This window comes from Macrosteles quadrilineatus, unplaced genomic scaffold (genome assembly GCF_028750875.1).
Source record: "Macrosteles quadrilineatus isolate MER2022 unplaced genomic scaffold, UCM_ALF_1.0 Scaffold_7__1_contigs__length_78375512, whole genome shotgun sequence".
NCBI classification, from domain to species: Eukaryota; Metazoa; Arthropoda; class Insecta; order Hemiptera; family Cicadellidae; genus Macrosteles; species Macrosteles quadrilineatus.
Genome location: NW_026542600.1, coordinates 19533756 through 19548344, shown reverse-complemented (window position 1 = coordinate 19548344; position 14589 = coordinate 19533756). Strand labels below are relative to the sequence as shown.

General features: G+C 34.1%; 1 protein-coding gene across 2 annotated transcripts; it reads left to right on the top strand.

The window, feature by feature from the left end:
• The first annotated feature begins 16 nt into the window (after nt 1-16).
• On the top strand, nt 17-14589 carry LOC128999106 (uncharacterized). Of its 2 annotated transcripts, XM_054425465.1 has the most exons (7): nt 17-132; nt 6133-6333; nt 6551-6680; nt 7617-7711; nt 9340-9576; nt 11542-11571; nt 13059-14589. In XM_054425465.1, the coding sequence occupies exons 2-7, from the start codon at nt 6136-6138 to the stop codon at nt 13158-13160; spliced, it is 792 nt and encodes a 263-aa protein (XP_054281440.1). In that variant the 5' UTR covers nt 17-132; nt 6133-6135; the 3' UTR covers nt 13161-14589. The 2 variants fall into 2 exon arrangements, with proteins under 2 accessions (XP_054281440.1, XP_054281441.1); XM_054425466.1 differs by lacking the exon at nt 11542-11571.

The window sequence follows — 14589 nt, the reverse complement described above, 5'->3', positions numbered from 1 at the left end:
AGTTTATTTTGTGTTTGTGTAATGTGTTGTTTTCGTTGACTTACTCTATACCACACCCCTTTCGTTCGTCCCTTTCTGTTGTCATTTTCATTTGTGAAATAATTTTGTTCGTTACATCAAAAATTTGAAAAGGTAACATTTGCAATGTACTATAGTAATAATTTACTGGCAAATATTTATTGTGTTTTATCTTTTAAATACTATTCCATACGCTAATTTAATTTATTGTCGCCATTGTATGTATGGTTACTAACTTAACTTATTGTCGAAAGCTATGCTATAACTTTAGGCATAAACCTAGGCCTAGTTGGAAATAATTCTTACCTGTTGATCCAATTATGATTTCAACTTGATTATCTTGCATGCCAGCCAAATTTACCTTAATACCTACCATGGTTAGGCCTATATCCACCTTCTTCCAGTCTAACTTAAACTTAACTTAGGTCATCAGTTTTCTGATTTGGCTATGCTTTACTGAAAGAGTGCCCTAGACCTAGGGATGGTGAAATTTCTCAATTTGTTGGTGTATTAATTTTTCTCTAGGCAAAGTATTGATCCCAAAAATAAGTTAAGTTAAGTTATGAGTTAAGTTACCTATCGAGCACTAAGTTATAAACATTGATATTTCCTACATAATGAAACCTGTTAGGAGACATGTTTTTATTTAAACTAAACCTGTCTTTAAGCACAAAACAGTGTGATTTTGTCATGACCTTACGGTTTTAACCTCAAATCATTATTTAGCGGCAAAGCGCCTGCAGGGAATCTTTTGAGTGGCTAAACGATATCTGGTAGGTCTATTTATTCCGTATAGGTGCCTCCAAACAAATTTTTAATTTTGATATCTTTAAATTTACTTTACCGGTATAGTTTTTTACCTCCTGAATCCAAATATACCATTATTTTTCACCGTTGATGAATATTTCTCAAGATATCGCCGTAAAAACATACAACATTACAATAAACAAGGTAGTATGGATAACATTTACAAGTGGAATGAACTGTGGGTAACTATACCGACAGCTGATTGTTTTCAACCACACAACAAAGTTCTGGAATAATTCTGGATAATACTGGAAGTAACAACTTTTGAACTTTATTAACTCACTCTGATTCTATCATCGGCATTATGCCTAGTGACAACATTTTACTTCACTACAACTAGAACTCAAAACAAAAATACTCATACTCATACGTGCTGTGTAGTGCTAGTCTGCTACGCCGTTACAAGTCCAGGTTAAGTGAAGAGAGTACCTAATATGATTGATGAGAAGAAGAACATCATTTGATTAAACATGATAACATCGTTGTAGAAACATTTCAAGTGATTCTGTAGTCAATAATGTTTTCTATAATAGGAATTTCGTCACATTATGGAGATATAAGTTAGATGGATTGGTGCACTAATTATATGTAGTTCTTATTAGTGATGTGCGATACGGGTCAATGTATCGATACTGCATATCTATACGTATCGGAACGTGGTGTATCGTATTGTATCCTGATGTATAGATTTTTACCCGTATCGGATAAAATATCGTATCGTATTGTTTATTTATAAAATTTAAAAAAATTTTAATATCTCAAATATACAAGCTGCATAGACAAATACTATGTTACTTATAAGCTTGTAAAGAGGGTTAGTGCATGTAATCTTACCTCAGAAAAGCCGTTTCCTTTCTGTGTCTTTTTATTTGAATCAAACTCACTATACATAACCTTCAAATTCCGGCAAAACCTCAAAATTGGAAAACATTTTGTTATTGTTTTCCTTGTTTTTACACAGGGATAATTAATTGAACCAAAAGGTAGCTACTCATAATGATGGTGGGTATGCCACTTACACATTAAATAATATAATATGGATAATGAGTGACCCCAATTCCATTAATGGTGGCCCTAGTTTTGAGGTTATTTGCAAAACATAGCTGAAAATACATGTTTTATCAGTGTTTTTGAGGATGGTAGGGTAAAATATCAAATTTCCACTACTAATTTTGAGGGGAGGAAGATGGGAAGACAAATTTCTTACCTTAAAAATAAGATTTATGTTAATAAATAAACAATACGATATTGGCTATAGGTGTATCGATACGGGCATATTGATACACTCCCACGTATCGATATCTGTATCGATACGTATCGATACTCACATCACTAGTTCTTATTTAGGCATGTCAGGGTGGTAGGTCGTGCTGTATGTGAATTGGTGACTGCATTAAGTGTTTTGAAGTTAGGTTAGATTAGGACGGTAAAGTTTAGGTTATAATGTATCGAGTTGTTAGTTTATGTCGCCTGCAGACTGTTTTTGTAAAATTAAAATCCTGATAAAAACACATCAAATAACTTTTTCAAAAATGCTTACAGAATCAGAGTTAGCTAATTAAAGTTGTTACTTCCTTTTTCTTGACTATGATTGAAAACAATCAGCTGTTGGCTAACTTAATCCATAGTTCATTCCACTTGTAAATATCATCCATCCTACCTTGTTTATTGTAATTTTGTATATTATTACGGCGATATCTTGAGAAATAATCATCAGCTGTGAAAAATAATGGTATATTTGGATTCAGGAGGTAAAAAACTATAAAGTAGGATATCAAAATTAAAAATTCGTTTGGAGGCACTTATACGGAATAATTACCCGTTATCTTGTTCTGTGGATCAGAAAAAGGGCCTTTCCACACAATACTGACATAAAACACTTTCAAACATAATTTTGGATGGTCGTTATCTCAACTGCTCAAATCAACACACTTAGATCTAGAGCCTAGACTACTTCATTTTCACTAAGTTATCTACAATAAGTTTACCATTTGGCCAAAATCTACACAACAGTCAACTCTTGAACTAAATCACTCCAACCATTCCTAAGTATTTATATAATTGATAAACTCTTCATGATCGATAAAATATTTTTTCCTTTCTTGTACCCTATTAATTTATCTTTGGGCCAGTTTAGACGTCTTCTCGCTTCATTTGAAGGTTGTCAATTAATCAAATAATAAGCTTAAATCTTGAATAGGACCTGCACACTTACACAGACATAAACACAAAAATTTCAAGGATTATAAGAACAGAAGGTAACTTAAGTAATTTTTTACAATCCGAATGTTCCTGTTTATGTGTGTGCGTGTTCTAATTTATGATTAATTCACAACTCAAATTCCATGTTGAGGGCCCCTGGATTACTATATAACTTATGACTAATAACTAGGCCTATGGCACAATACCTCGTCAAGGAATCACAGACCATCTTGACACAGGTAGTAGGTACTCCAGTGCTCAGTAGAGCAGGTAGAAGGCGTCGTGAGATAGGCCCATCAATTTTAATTAAATGTTCGTTTAGTGTCTATTTATTGTGTGCATGTGACATCGATGTTTTGTATGTTTGGTTACCCCGACGATGCCACATTTACGGCGAAACATGTAGGTTATTAACCTGACATCAGAAATTTTGATTACTTGACGAGGTATTGTACCATAAGCTAATTATTAGTAATTGACAACCTTCAAATGAAGCGAGAAGACATGTTAAAAAGTTAACTGGTCTGAAGATGACTCCTATGCAAGTTGAAACCGGTTGCCATACTGCAACACACCAGTTTGCATAAATTGAAAGTAGCCTAGGCCTATTTTACACCAATTTATTAATTAAGAATAACGCCTGATATATTAACTAGAAAAACATAAACTCCTGATTAGGTACTGTACATTGACATCAAAACATTGGTGGTAAAATGTGGATGTTTTTGGGCCAAAACATCGATTGTGGGCCTATATATAAAGTTATCAATGTTATTACAATCACCTATTACCTAGACCTAATTTTCTTGATAAAATTGTAACAGCATGAACTGCAACTAACGATTAACACTTTTTTACTTAATATTTTTTTAAGTGGATATTCTAGCGCGAAATTAAAACTTAACCTGCCTCATGTTATCTTGTTTGTTTTGTTTATTGTAGGCCTATAGTGTTTTATCTGGAACTGTTCTAGACGATTTGAAAAATTAAAACTGAAATTATCACGTGATTAGAATTAGATTAAGACATATTATGTCTAAAGTAGAAAATTATAATTATTAATAACAAGGCAACCAGTAGGGCTGGTTTAAATGTCTACAACAGAGATTCAACAGGACGATCCCAAGTATCAATTGTGGTTAAAGCAACTGCAGTATAGTCTCTATTATCCGATCTTTAGTTATACAACCTTCCGTGTATTCCGATACTCTTATAAAATGATCGTAATGTGAAATCCTGTGCTATCTCCCTGTGATACTAAAATGCACTGTAGTGGGTGCATTGAGACAACTTCTTTTGTCACTTCTGCCTGTACTCAGGAAAATATATCAGGCTTTAGGTATCTGCACTTGGCTGTACTTTCTTATTGTTTGAGCACACCACATACCACATACTACATACTACACATACTACATAGCACATAGTATGTCAACTTCTCATACACACTGCATACCTACCTCTGATATCCACTTAATCATGGTAAGGCCTCTTTTATGCACGACGTTTTCGGTCGGGCGATATTGTCGGGCGGAATCCATGTCCCTTTTATGCAGTTTCTCCGCCGAGCGGAATCTGTTAGTTTTTTATGATGTCCACGGTGGGGGTGGTCATTGCTGCCAACTTTGTTCATTTTTCCATCGTCAGTGACCCAAGATGGATCCTTGTTTATTGGTTTATACCTATTTGTGCGTAAAGAAAAATAGACAACGGCAATGGAGGTGGGCTGTACAGTGTACACCCGGAGAATGAAAGTCTTAGGGTTGGCAGCAATGACAGTGTTGGCAGTACTGCAGGGTTGCCAATGAGATGGTGTGATTGCCTTTTGTTCAACAATTCCCATATCATTCCCGGGTATACCTTTGATACAAAAATTCCCATGTCAGTCCCGGGAATAAAGTCGTATTATTCCTACGAAACAGTAAGTTTGTATTATTCCGCGGATTTAAACAGAAATGTAATTCTCACACAGTAATTTTTCCCCCAATTACATCTCTTTATTTGTAGTCTTAAATCAATTTTAACGAATAATGATAGGCTAATCTATTTACAATGATTAGGCAATTTCAATACTGGGGATGACAGAGTGTGGAGTAGGTTGGCTGCACTACATTTCGCCCGACGGAGAACGCAGTTGCATAAAAGGGCTCCATTTGAACCTATGTAAAAACACGCTCCGACGAAACGCCGAAACTCGGCGAAGTCTTAGTCCTCCGTCGGCCTCTGACGGAATGCTGAAATGCGACGGAGATTCCGTCGTGCATAAAAGGGTCCCATTTGAATCCATGTTAAAACACTCACCGACGGAAAGCCCGATAGATTCTGATAGATTCCGCCTGACGAAAAACACCGTGCATAAAAGAGGCCTAACTGACACCCATTTATAAGCTGACTAGTATTAAAATTTTACAGTTAGGCTACAATATTTAATGTTTTTACTTTGTAAATTATTTATATGTTATTTATGATGAAGGTTTAAAAACGGCAAGATTAATGATTTTAATGTAGGCTATTACAAGCCTTGAATAGGTATAACAGGAGAAAAGCTTTATTGATTCAACGATATTTAACATGTTTATGATGGCTTTAATCTTTTCAGCATTATCTGCCCTTGCTGAGCCCAGTTTAGGTTGGATAATCGAGACTATTAAAAGGAGAAGTTTACTGATTCACAAGGCTTTGTTTATGCTTTGTATTACCGTATTGCTTTTATAGTTTATCTAGTTCTAGTTGGCAGTTGTACAGTTAGTGATAGCAGAGGATACATTCAATGGTACACTTTAATCGTGTCTAGCACCAGTCGCTTGTATCTAGATCAAATTCTATTGGTTGTCCCCTTCCGCTCTCCTTTCCCCCCTCACCATCACGAACTATAGTGCTCATGCTGTTAGGAAGAGCCTGTGTGCTACGTAAACAATAGCTGTTCGGGCTCTTCCTGGGTCGGTACTAGTGTATTTTCGCCCCTACATTCCACAGCTAAAAGCACACGGTTGTTCCATATAAGCACGTTTCCTCTGTACCTTACTTCTCTGTTGTGATAGTTTGGTCACATTTTAAAATTGTAAAAACCTTTATCTAGTTTTTAAAATTATTTTCCTTCTTTTTCAGAAGATGAATCCAGGCAAAAAGTCGCCCAGTATGGGCACGCCATCGATGTACTCCCACATCACAACAAGGTCATCAGCGAATCTTAAGTCCACTCGGTCTATGCGATCCGTTCGGTTGCCTTGGTATCAACGGCCAATATTGACTGATGCATATTTCATTGATATTCAAAGGGGATCATTGTTTTTCTCTATTTATTCCCTGGTAAGTACTTCTTTCCATAACGTTTCAGGAGATCTGGCATGTATTACCCATCATGGCATGTTTTTGTACTCATCTTGTTATGTACAATGTACTGAATTATTCTCAGCAAGGAGCTGCGTGTGATATCAGCTACAAAAAATACCCTTGTTGACATTTATTTAGCATACTTAAAGTATCGTAAATATTAAAATTTAACATTATGACTGTTCTTTTGCAGTTGTTGAGCATCTTCACACTGATCACAGCAGTTTTTGATCTTTATTCCCTCGGAATGGCTGCACCAGGCTCAACTCACTACGGCTTCTACTTCATCAGTTATCAGTTTGTTTATGTGGGAAATAGATATGGTGAGTATTTTGTTACTGTCATTCATAGTAAGACTAGTTGTCCTTTTGATAAACCTAATTTTCTGTTCAAAATTTGTCATAAATATTTTAATGCGAGGGAGAAGATATAACTATTAACCGGCTAAAAATTAAATAGTGAACCTTAAAATTATACCCACATTTATTTTGATAGGTCTAAGGTCAGAATTGCTCTTTAAACTAGTAAAAATATTACCAATAACATAAAGCTATTAAAATTACGATGAAAAAACCTTTACGAATAATGTTAGTTGACTTAGGAGAAGAGATTTAGTCAAGTCAGCTTTTGTTAAAGATCTGGGAATATTAACAGTTTTTTGACAGTACATTTTTGATACCGTTTGCGTTTTGATCATTAAGGAAAACATTATCACTGAAAATAGCTCACACCACCAATACCAAAGAAACAAGCTAGACATGCAAGTATTTAACAGCCAAAATTAGAATTTTCTTTTTAAAAATCCATTATTTTCTGGTAACATTGGGAAAACTCCAAACGAAACAAAGAAAGAGGAAAACGGAAATACATTTAAAAGAAAACTAAAAAACTACCGTCATAGGGCACTTTATTCTTTTGAAGAACTTGCCTGAATCTTATACGATTGCACTTTTCTTCTATGCTCTACCTTCACATCTGAGGACGCTAGGCCTAGAGGGTCATGGCATTATCACAAGGATAAATACATTGGTGAATGGTGGGATTTGAACGCGGGACTTGAAGATTGGAAGCCCCTCTCTCTCTCTACCACTAGACGTACAATAGACAAGCTTGCTCACTAATAATGAAATCTTAGAACATGCTGTATTTGATTGAGCTCATGCTGAGTTAATTTAATTCCATAAAATAGGTAGGCCTTCTGAATGTACTGTGTAATAAATCATTCAGAGAACGACTTTACTCAGTAACTTTTTTTGCAGTGCGGAACATCTTGATCCTGTTTGCATTGTTCTCCTTGATCGCAGCCGTGGCTGTCCTTGTTTCCAGCATCATGCTTATAATAGCCCTAAGAAAGGTTTGTGATCTCATATAACTTTTATTTCTGCTTTAGTTTAGAAAAATTAATAAGGTTTATAAACAATCACACAAAAATGTGTATTTTCATCTAGCTATGTTGCTTCCAATGCTGATTCTAATGATAAAACTTAGGTTACTAATCCCCGTCTTCAGTTAGGGCCTATACAATATTTACAAGACAACTGCAGTATCAGAAACATAAGCTTTCATCATCAGGCCATAAAAGATTTTTTAAATAGTAAATAGATGCAAATAGTATTTTTATTTTTGAATATATATAGGCACTGAATATTCATGTCCACGTTAGTGTTTATATGTTTAACATGTTTCTTTTATGAAGTTACATTAGTTAAAACTTTTTTAAGTAGAAAAAATGCCTACATTATTGAGTGCTATCTACTGGTGGAAGCTTAAACTTCCGAAACTGTAGTCATATGGATATCATACAAAAGTTGGAGGTTAGGAATATACTTTTATATTGTCAATCTGAGTAAGTCTAGAGATTATCAAATGACTCGTTGTTGCAATAGTAGACAATGTAACCAAACAGAGCATCCAATCCTAGTTTTGTTGGTTATAGGGAAAGAGTGGAAGAGTTTAACATCAAGGCTTAACTCTTAAAGCGGTGTTTACACTTCCGTATTACCACGTCCATAACAACGCCAATGGACAGCCGTACGCAAATGCCGTGGCGCCACGGTACCGTCCCACGGCCACAAGCAGCCGTGTAGTATAAACAGTTTTCTGGTAGAAGCGTATTCATTAAAGGCGTGTTCATTTTTATTGACGAGTGCGTTATGGATTGTGCTAACAGATTAATTATTGAAGGTTGTGCTGCAGTGAGTGTTAGCTGTAGAAATAGTATGTCATTTAAGTGTTATTAAAAGAAAGAAACCAAGCTGTAGCTTTCAATATTTATATCAAATAAACAAGGTTCACTTTGATACAGTTCAAGCATTCAAATTGTTTGACCTTCCGTTAATTTTAAAGATTGCTTTGTTTTCACCGTTTCAATTGATTCAAATTGTGTCAAAGTTATAGATTTTTTTTGTTTTCGCCATGGTACCGTACATAAAAACTAAGATGAGAACCACTGACTTTAAAGACCAATAGTTAAACTCGTAGTACACACAATGTTGAGACGGAAGACGAAACTCCTCACCACGTCTAGCCAAGCATCCAACTGGCGAAGCAACCAAACACGTTTTGGTTAGTTCTAAAAGGCGTGGGGAACAGGCGTATTGGGTTACCACGCCTGTTGCTCCCACGTCTCCACTGTTCAAGAAAGTGAGAAAATTTCTCACCTACATGCCTGATTTTAGCCGTGGCCCCACGACAGTGTAAACACCGCTTAAGTGCTACAGTATAATACCCTCTCTTACACAAACAGAGTACACAGCTTTTATACACAATCCTTCTGTATTTATGTAATAAGAATGGAAAGGTCAGTTTCTGGATTCCCAGACAAAGTTGGTTAAATCATCTGGTTTTAAAATTCAGGGCAGATAAAGCAATCTTTGCGAAGGTAGAGATGGTTAATCTGTTTTGTGCTAATCCCAGTTTTCAATAGAATTGTACAATGTAAGAGTTATGTCCAAGAACCAAAGCATCCTTTTTACTTTTCAGGAGTACGAGCACAAGATAGTTCCTTGGTTGTATGTGTTTGCCGTGTTTACAATCTTGCGGTTCCTGGCCTGGTTGTTCTTCTCCATAGTCAATGATCTGATATTCGGCTACAACATCACCATGTGTCTTCTCTGGGCAGTATTTACTGCCCTCAACATCTACGGCTGGATCCTCGTCTACTCTCTGTACCTGGAACTGTCTGATCTCACTAAACTGGAAGACCTAGCTCACTTGCGTGTAAGTATAATACCACATTCCAAACTTTGTTAATTGTCACAAAATAATCTGGTGGAAAATAATTTACGTGTGGCTTAGCAAATACTTCTCAAACCTGTTAGCTGATTAGAGGGATGGTGTGACTTGTATTTTATAGTAAATAATTAACATATTTTAATACACACATTGTTTTTCTAAGGTAGTTTGAATGTATAATGTTAACTAATACATGGTTGAAGATATGTCTTCTAAATTTAAAATACAAACTGTAGTTATTTGCTCAAATATATGCAGATTAGGTGTGTTGTGTACCCTGCAATAGTGCTTTTGTAACTTTGCCGAATGAAATTTTCATTATTTACTGTCATTTTAATTATTATTTACTGTCAAATGGCTGACAAGTTTAAGCAGAGACTGTATTAAAGGGGTCTTGATTAATGAAATGAAATGAAATGTGTTTATTGTCTTGTGAATTTATACAAATTATTGACAATGTCCGAAAAACTGCTAGAACTAGCATAGTCAGTTAATGAATACAATATAGAATATTTACAAGAATACTACACACAAGGAGACATGTTACAATACATACTTTAATATTACAACCAAATAATCTTATTGTTCAGAAAAATGCAAGGCATTTAGAATAATGAAAGTTATTAAACCCCATAACCAACTAAATCCAACAGTAATTTGATAAATTTGCTAGCTCTACTTAAAAATTAATAAAAGGTATTTCAAAAAAATCTTTTAGAGAATAAAAAGGGTTGTTCAAAAGCCATTTGTAGAATTTAGATTTAAAAGTTTTATTAGGATATTTTGTTATTAAATGTATTAGCTTGTTGTATATTTTAGTGAGATTACAATATGACTTTTAAGAGTTTTAGACAGTCTAAAAAAATCTATGGTAGCAACGTTTTTATTCCTTGTATTATGAACATGAGAATTTTGTTTGATAAGGTTGGGATTTTGTAGAATATATGATACAGAGTCAAATATATAAATGTTAATTACTGTTGGAATTTGTAGCTGAATGAACAGGGGTTTACAGTGTTCCTGTTGGGGTTCACAAGATATGATTCTAACTAACTTCTTTTGTAAGACTAAAATTTCCTCTATCCTACTGCAATTTCCGTAAAAGATAATATTATATCTGAAAATGGATTGGAAATAAGCAAAGTAGGCTGTTTTAATATAATTTTGATCTATACAATGTATTAGTTTAGTTATAAGACAAATTACCCTTGAAAGCTTAGAACTTATGTAATCTATATATGATCTCCCCAAGAAAGGGTCTTATCCAGATAAATACCAAGAAATTTAACATTGTCTACATAACCATCCAACATATTTGATTCACAGGGTCTAAGGCTAAAAACAATTTTTTGAGTTTTATCTTTGTTTAAGAGGAAGCCATTTGATTCAAACCAAATAGAAGCTTCATTGATTGAGTTTTGAGCTAACTCTTGAAGTTGTTTAAGATCGGGATTAATATTTAAAAATGTTGTATCATCTGCATACAAATAAGTTTTACTGGTTATACATTCTGGGAGGTCGTTAATACAAATTAAAAATAATAGAGGACCTAGAACAGATCCCTGAGGCACGCCCTGAGGCAGCTTTAAATGAGGGTTTACTGGCAAGTATTAACAGCTGATTTGCTTTAAATACAACAAAGGTTTTATACTTGTTTACAGCCTATGAAAATTAAATCTGTTTGTTATTGTATCCTTATTATCAGTTGGTTACATTGCATATCCAAACCCTTGTGATTATATCAAAGTATATAAGTATCTGTAACAAAATACTTTTAATGTAGGCTGTTAGGTGCAAGGTGTAGCCTAGTACACTCGTAAGGTTTTAGGTTTCAATGTATATAGCGATGTCTAATGTGTATTTAGACATAAATAACTGTAGTAGTAGTAAGTAGTTGTTAATTGGTAGTAATTCTCAGTTAGTAATTTGATTACATTTTTTCACAAGCAGCTTGGGTTGTCTATGAACCCTGCTCACCACGTAAGTATTCCCAATGTTTGTCACATTAATGATGAATTTGGAAAAGGACTGATATCAGTAGATATTTAAGCAAGCGTCTTGAGTAGGTTTTTGTCAAATCACATTTTAATGCTTTAAACAGTTTATTACTTTTGTTGCACTATTTATTTTTATATGGGTTAAGTTTTAAGGCCTGTGAAAATTAGTGCTATCGTTGTCATAGCCTCCGTCTCTTCTGCATGGAATCTTTTAAATATGCCTATTCTTATTCCCGTTTTGTTTTGAAGCCATCTAAAACTTCTTTAATCTAATTAAGAAATTAATATTCGAGAACTAGGAAGTGATTTTAAATCTGTTACGTAAATTTAATTTAATTTTTATTTTACATTGTTTTGTTTGTTCTAACTTTTTTTTTTTTTAAGGGAGAGGAGGGACAATGCTTTTACGCACACTAACTTACTGTGTGTAACTTAATGTTTTTCACTAGTTAAACTGTTTAACAAACTAGGATAAAATACTTGTAGGCTATAAATTATTTTGTCTTAATTTTTTTACAGTTATTTGGCAATGAAAATCTTGGATCTAAAACTAATTCACCAGAACTCACAATTAATGACACCCCAATATTTAAGCATTATATCTGTTTATAAACAAAATTTATTTGAAGTAATGAAACCCAATGTACAATACTAGGCCTGCTCTACTGCAGAATAGTTTGGAAATGAAATAAATAATTAAAACTTTATTTTAAAACTTTTAGTAGGGGGAGTAGATGGCATTGATGGAAATATCTCCGGGGCTGAGGAACCTATCCTTTTCTATTTTCGAGAGGTAGTCCTTGCTATACGCTGTAGATGAAACTACTTAAAATGTGGACTTTTTTGACTGTAACCATTCTCAAAAAACTTAATTTTGCAACCCCTTAAAGCATAAATTGAGCATTTTAATTTTATTTTGATACTAATCAGAGTTATTACATTAAATACTATATAGGCCTAGACAAACTTCAGATCTGTATTTAGACAAAAGATTTTGAAATGATTAATTGCATTTATAGAAAATCGTTTTAACTAGGACTGTGTGTGTCATCGTGGAGTATGTAGTCGGACCTACAGCTAATGAGTTCCCAACTACCTCACGCAAAAGGCACGATTCGAACCGAGGCCTCAGGGACAGAAGTTCTGCTCTCAAATCACTAAACTAACCAAGTCTCTAAGGTGTATTACGTTTTCCCTGATAGTACAGTAGAACCTTGATAACAAGACTCTCATGGGGATTGTAAAATAAGACTTGTTATCAAGGTTGACTTCTTATCGAGGTTTGTAATAACATGTGATTAGGGATAAAATAATTTTAAGGGAATTTGAAAATGATACTTGTTATCAAGGGCGACTTGTTATCGAGGGTCTTCTTATCAAGGTTCCACTGTAGTTGATTATGAGGCTGGCAGTGACCAACATACGTATGTAACATTTAGTGTCAACTGCTAATGATTATGATTGTTTCAGATGGGAACCATGGCTTCACTGAATGCGTCCACCACTCATTCGTTGGCTGGGTCCAGACCTACTACCCCACATAGCACAGTATCAACCCAACCAGTCATGTAAACAAACCATCAAGATCTCACCACGATTACCTGAGTAAGGGTGTCAGTATACCAAGAGAAAACATACTGCTGATATTTTTGCAAGTGAGGAGTGTGGTGAGCAAATGTACTAACAGAATTTTTAAAATTTGTAACTTTTTAATGGTGAAGTCCTTGTGACATGCTTGGATTAAATTTCTACATCTGCTAGATTATCGCACATGTTATTATGAGTTAAAACTCACATATCTTGTGATTTAAGAAAGAAAAATTAGCTAGTACTTACTTTTTAAGCTTGAGAACAATCTTTTGAAAAACAATCATGTATTGAGTTTTAGCATTGACTATTGGATACAGAAGAAGACATCCCATCTATACGGATCAGCTGTCGCCAATTTTTTACTAAAAAAGAATGTAGTTGTGTGAGCCAGTCACAGATTGCACTAGTGTCTAAAACTCTATTTTGTACCTTATTTTTTGTTACTGACAGTTGCTGGGTCATAACAGTTGCTATAGCACATAATAAGTCATTCCATCAGTTTGACTTGGTAAAAACCATCGTGTAATTGGCAGAAATCGATAATTTAGATCAGCGCAATCTGTAGGTGGCTCACATCAACTAAGAACTATTTTATTAAAAACCTGGCTACAACTGTAACATGGGGATGGAATGTCTAGTTGTTGTATTATTAGTCAAAGGTTTTAGTTAAGTAATTTCTGTAAATGTAAAATCTCGAATGTTTTGTCAGTTTATATAAGTTGAACATAAGTTTGAGGAGCTATCGATATCTCATCTTGTATAAAACCATACTTTTAATTTCCCTTGTTAGTGTCATAGTATTACTAATTTTGTATTTTTTTTTACATTTTTGATTTTTTGAATATGATTGTGTGAAGCACATTATAAAGCATATTATTTTCTAAGCTAGTTTTTAGAACAAAAATAGAACAAATTTTGACTGTCCCTTATCATACATACCTATTGTATTTAGTTTTGAAACAAATTTGTATTTATTTGTACATTTCCAGATAGTTGATCAAAGTGTTTGGTAACTCTTAAGCTGTAAAACTAGTTTCCAAGTAATGTGTTGATCACACTTAGCTTATTATTTAGTTTCTGCTTTTTTCTTTTGCTTTGTTTTTTTATATATTTTTATATTTAATACACTTAAGACTACTTTCTGTCAGTTAAACAACTGGCAGCTACAACTAGGCAAATGGTATTGTATTATTTTTACCTATATTATTGCTAGCTTGTTCTCTTAAAGAGTGCATTTTAGGAAATGATGACGTCCACACAAGTATTTTGTGCCTTGTTCCGTCCATTTTTATGTAAAGTATATATAAATATATTTGTAATGTTTACACAAAGTTAATTTTAAAGTATTATTGTTATAGATGTAATTTTGTACAAAGTATTTACGATTCAACAGTTGCACAAATAAACTATG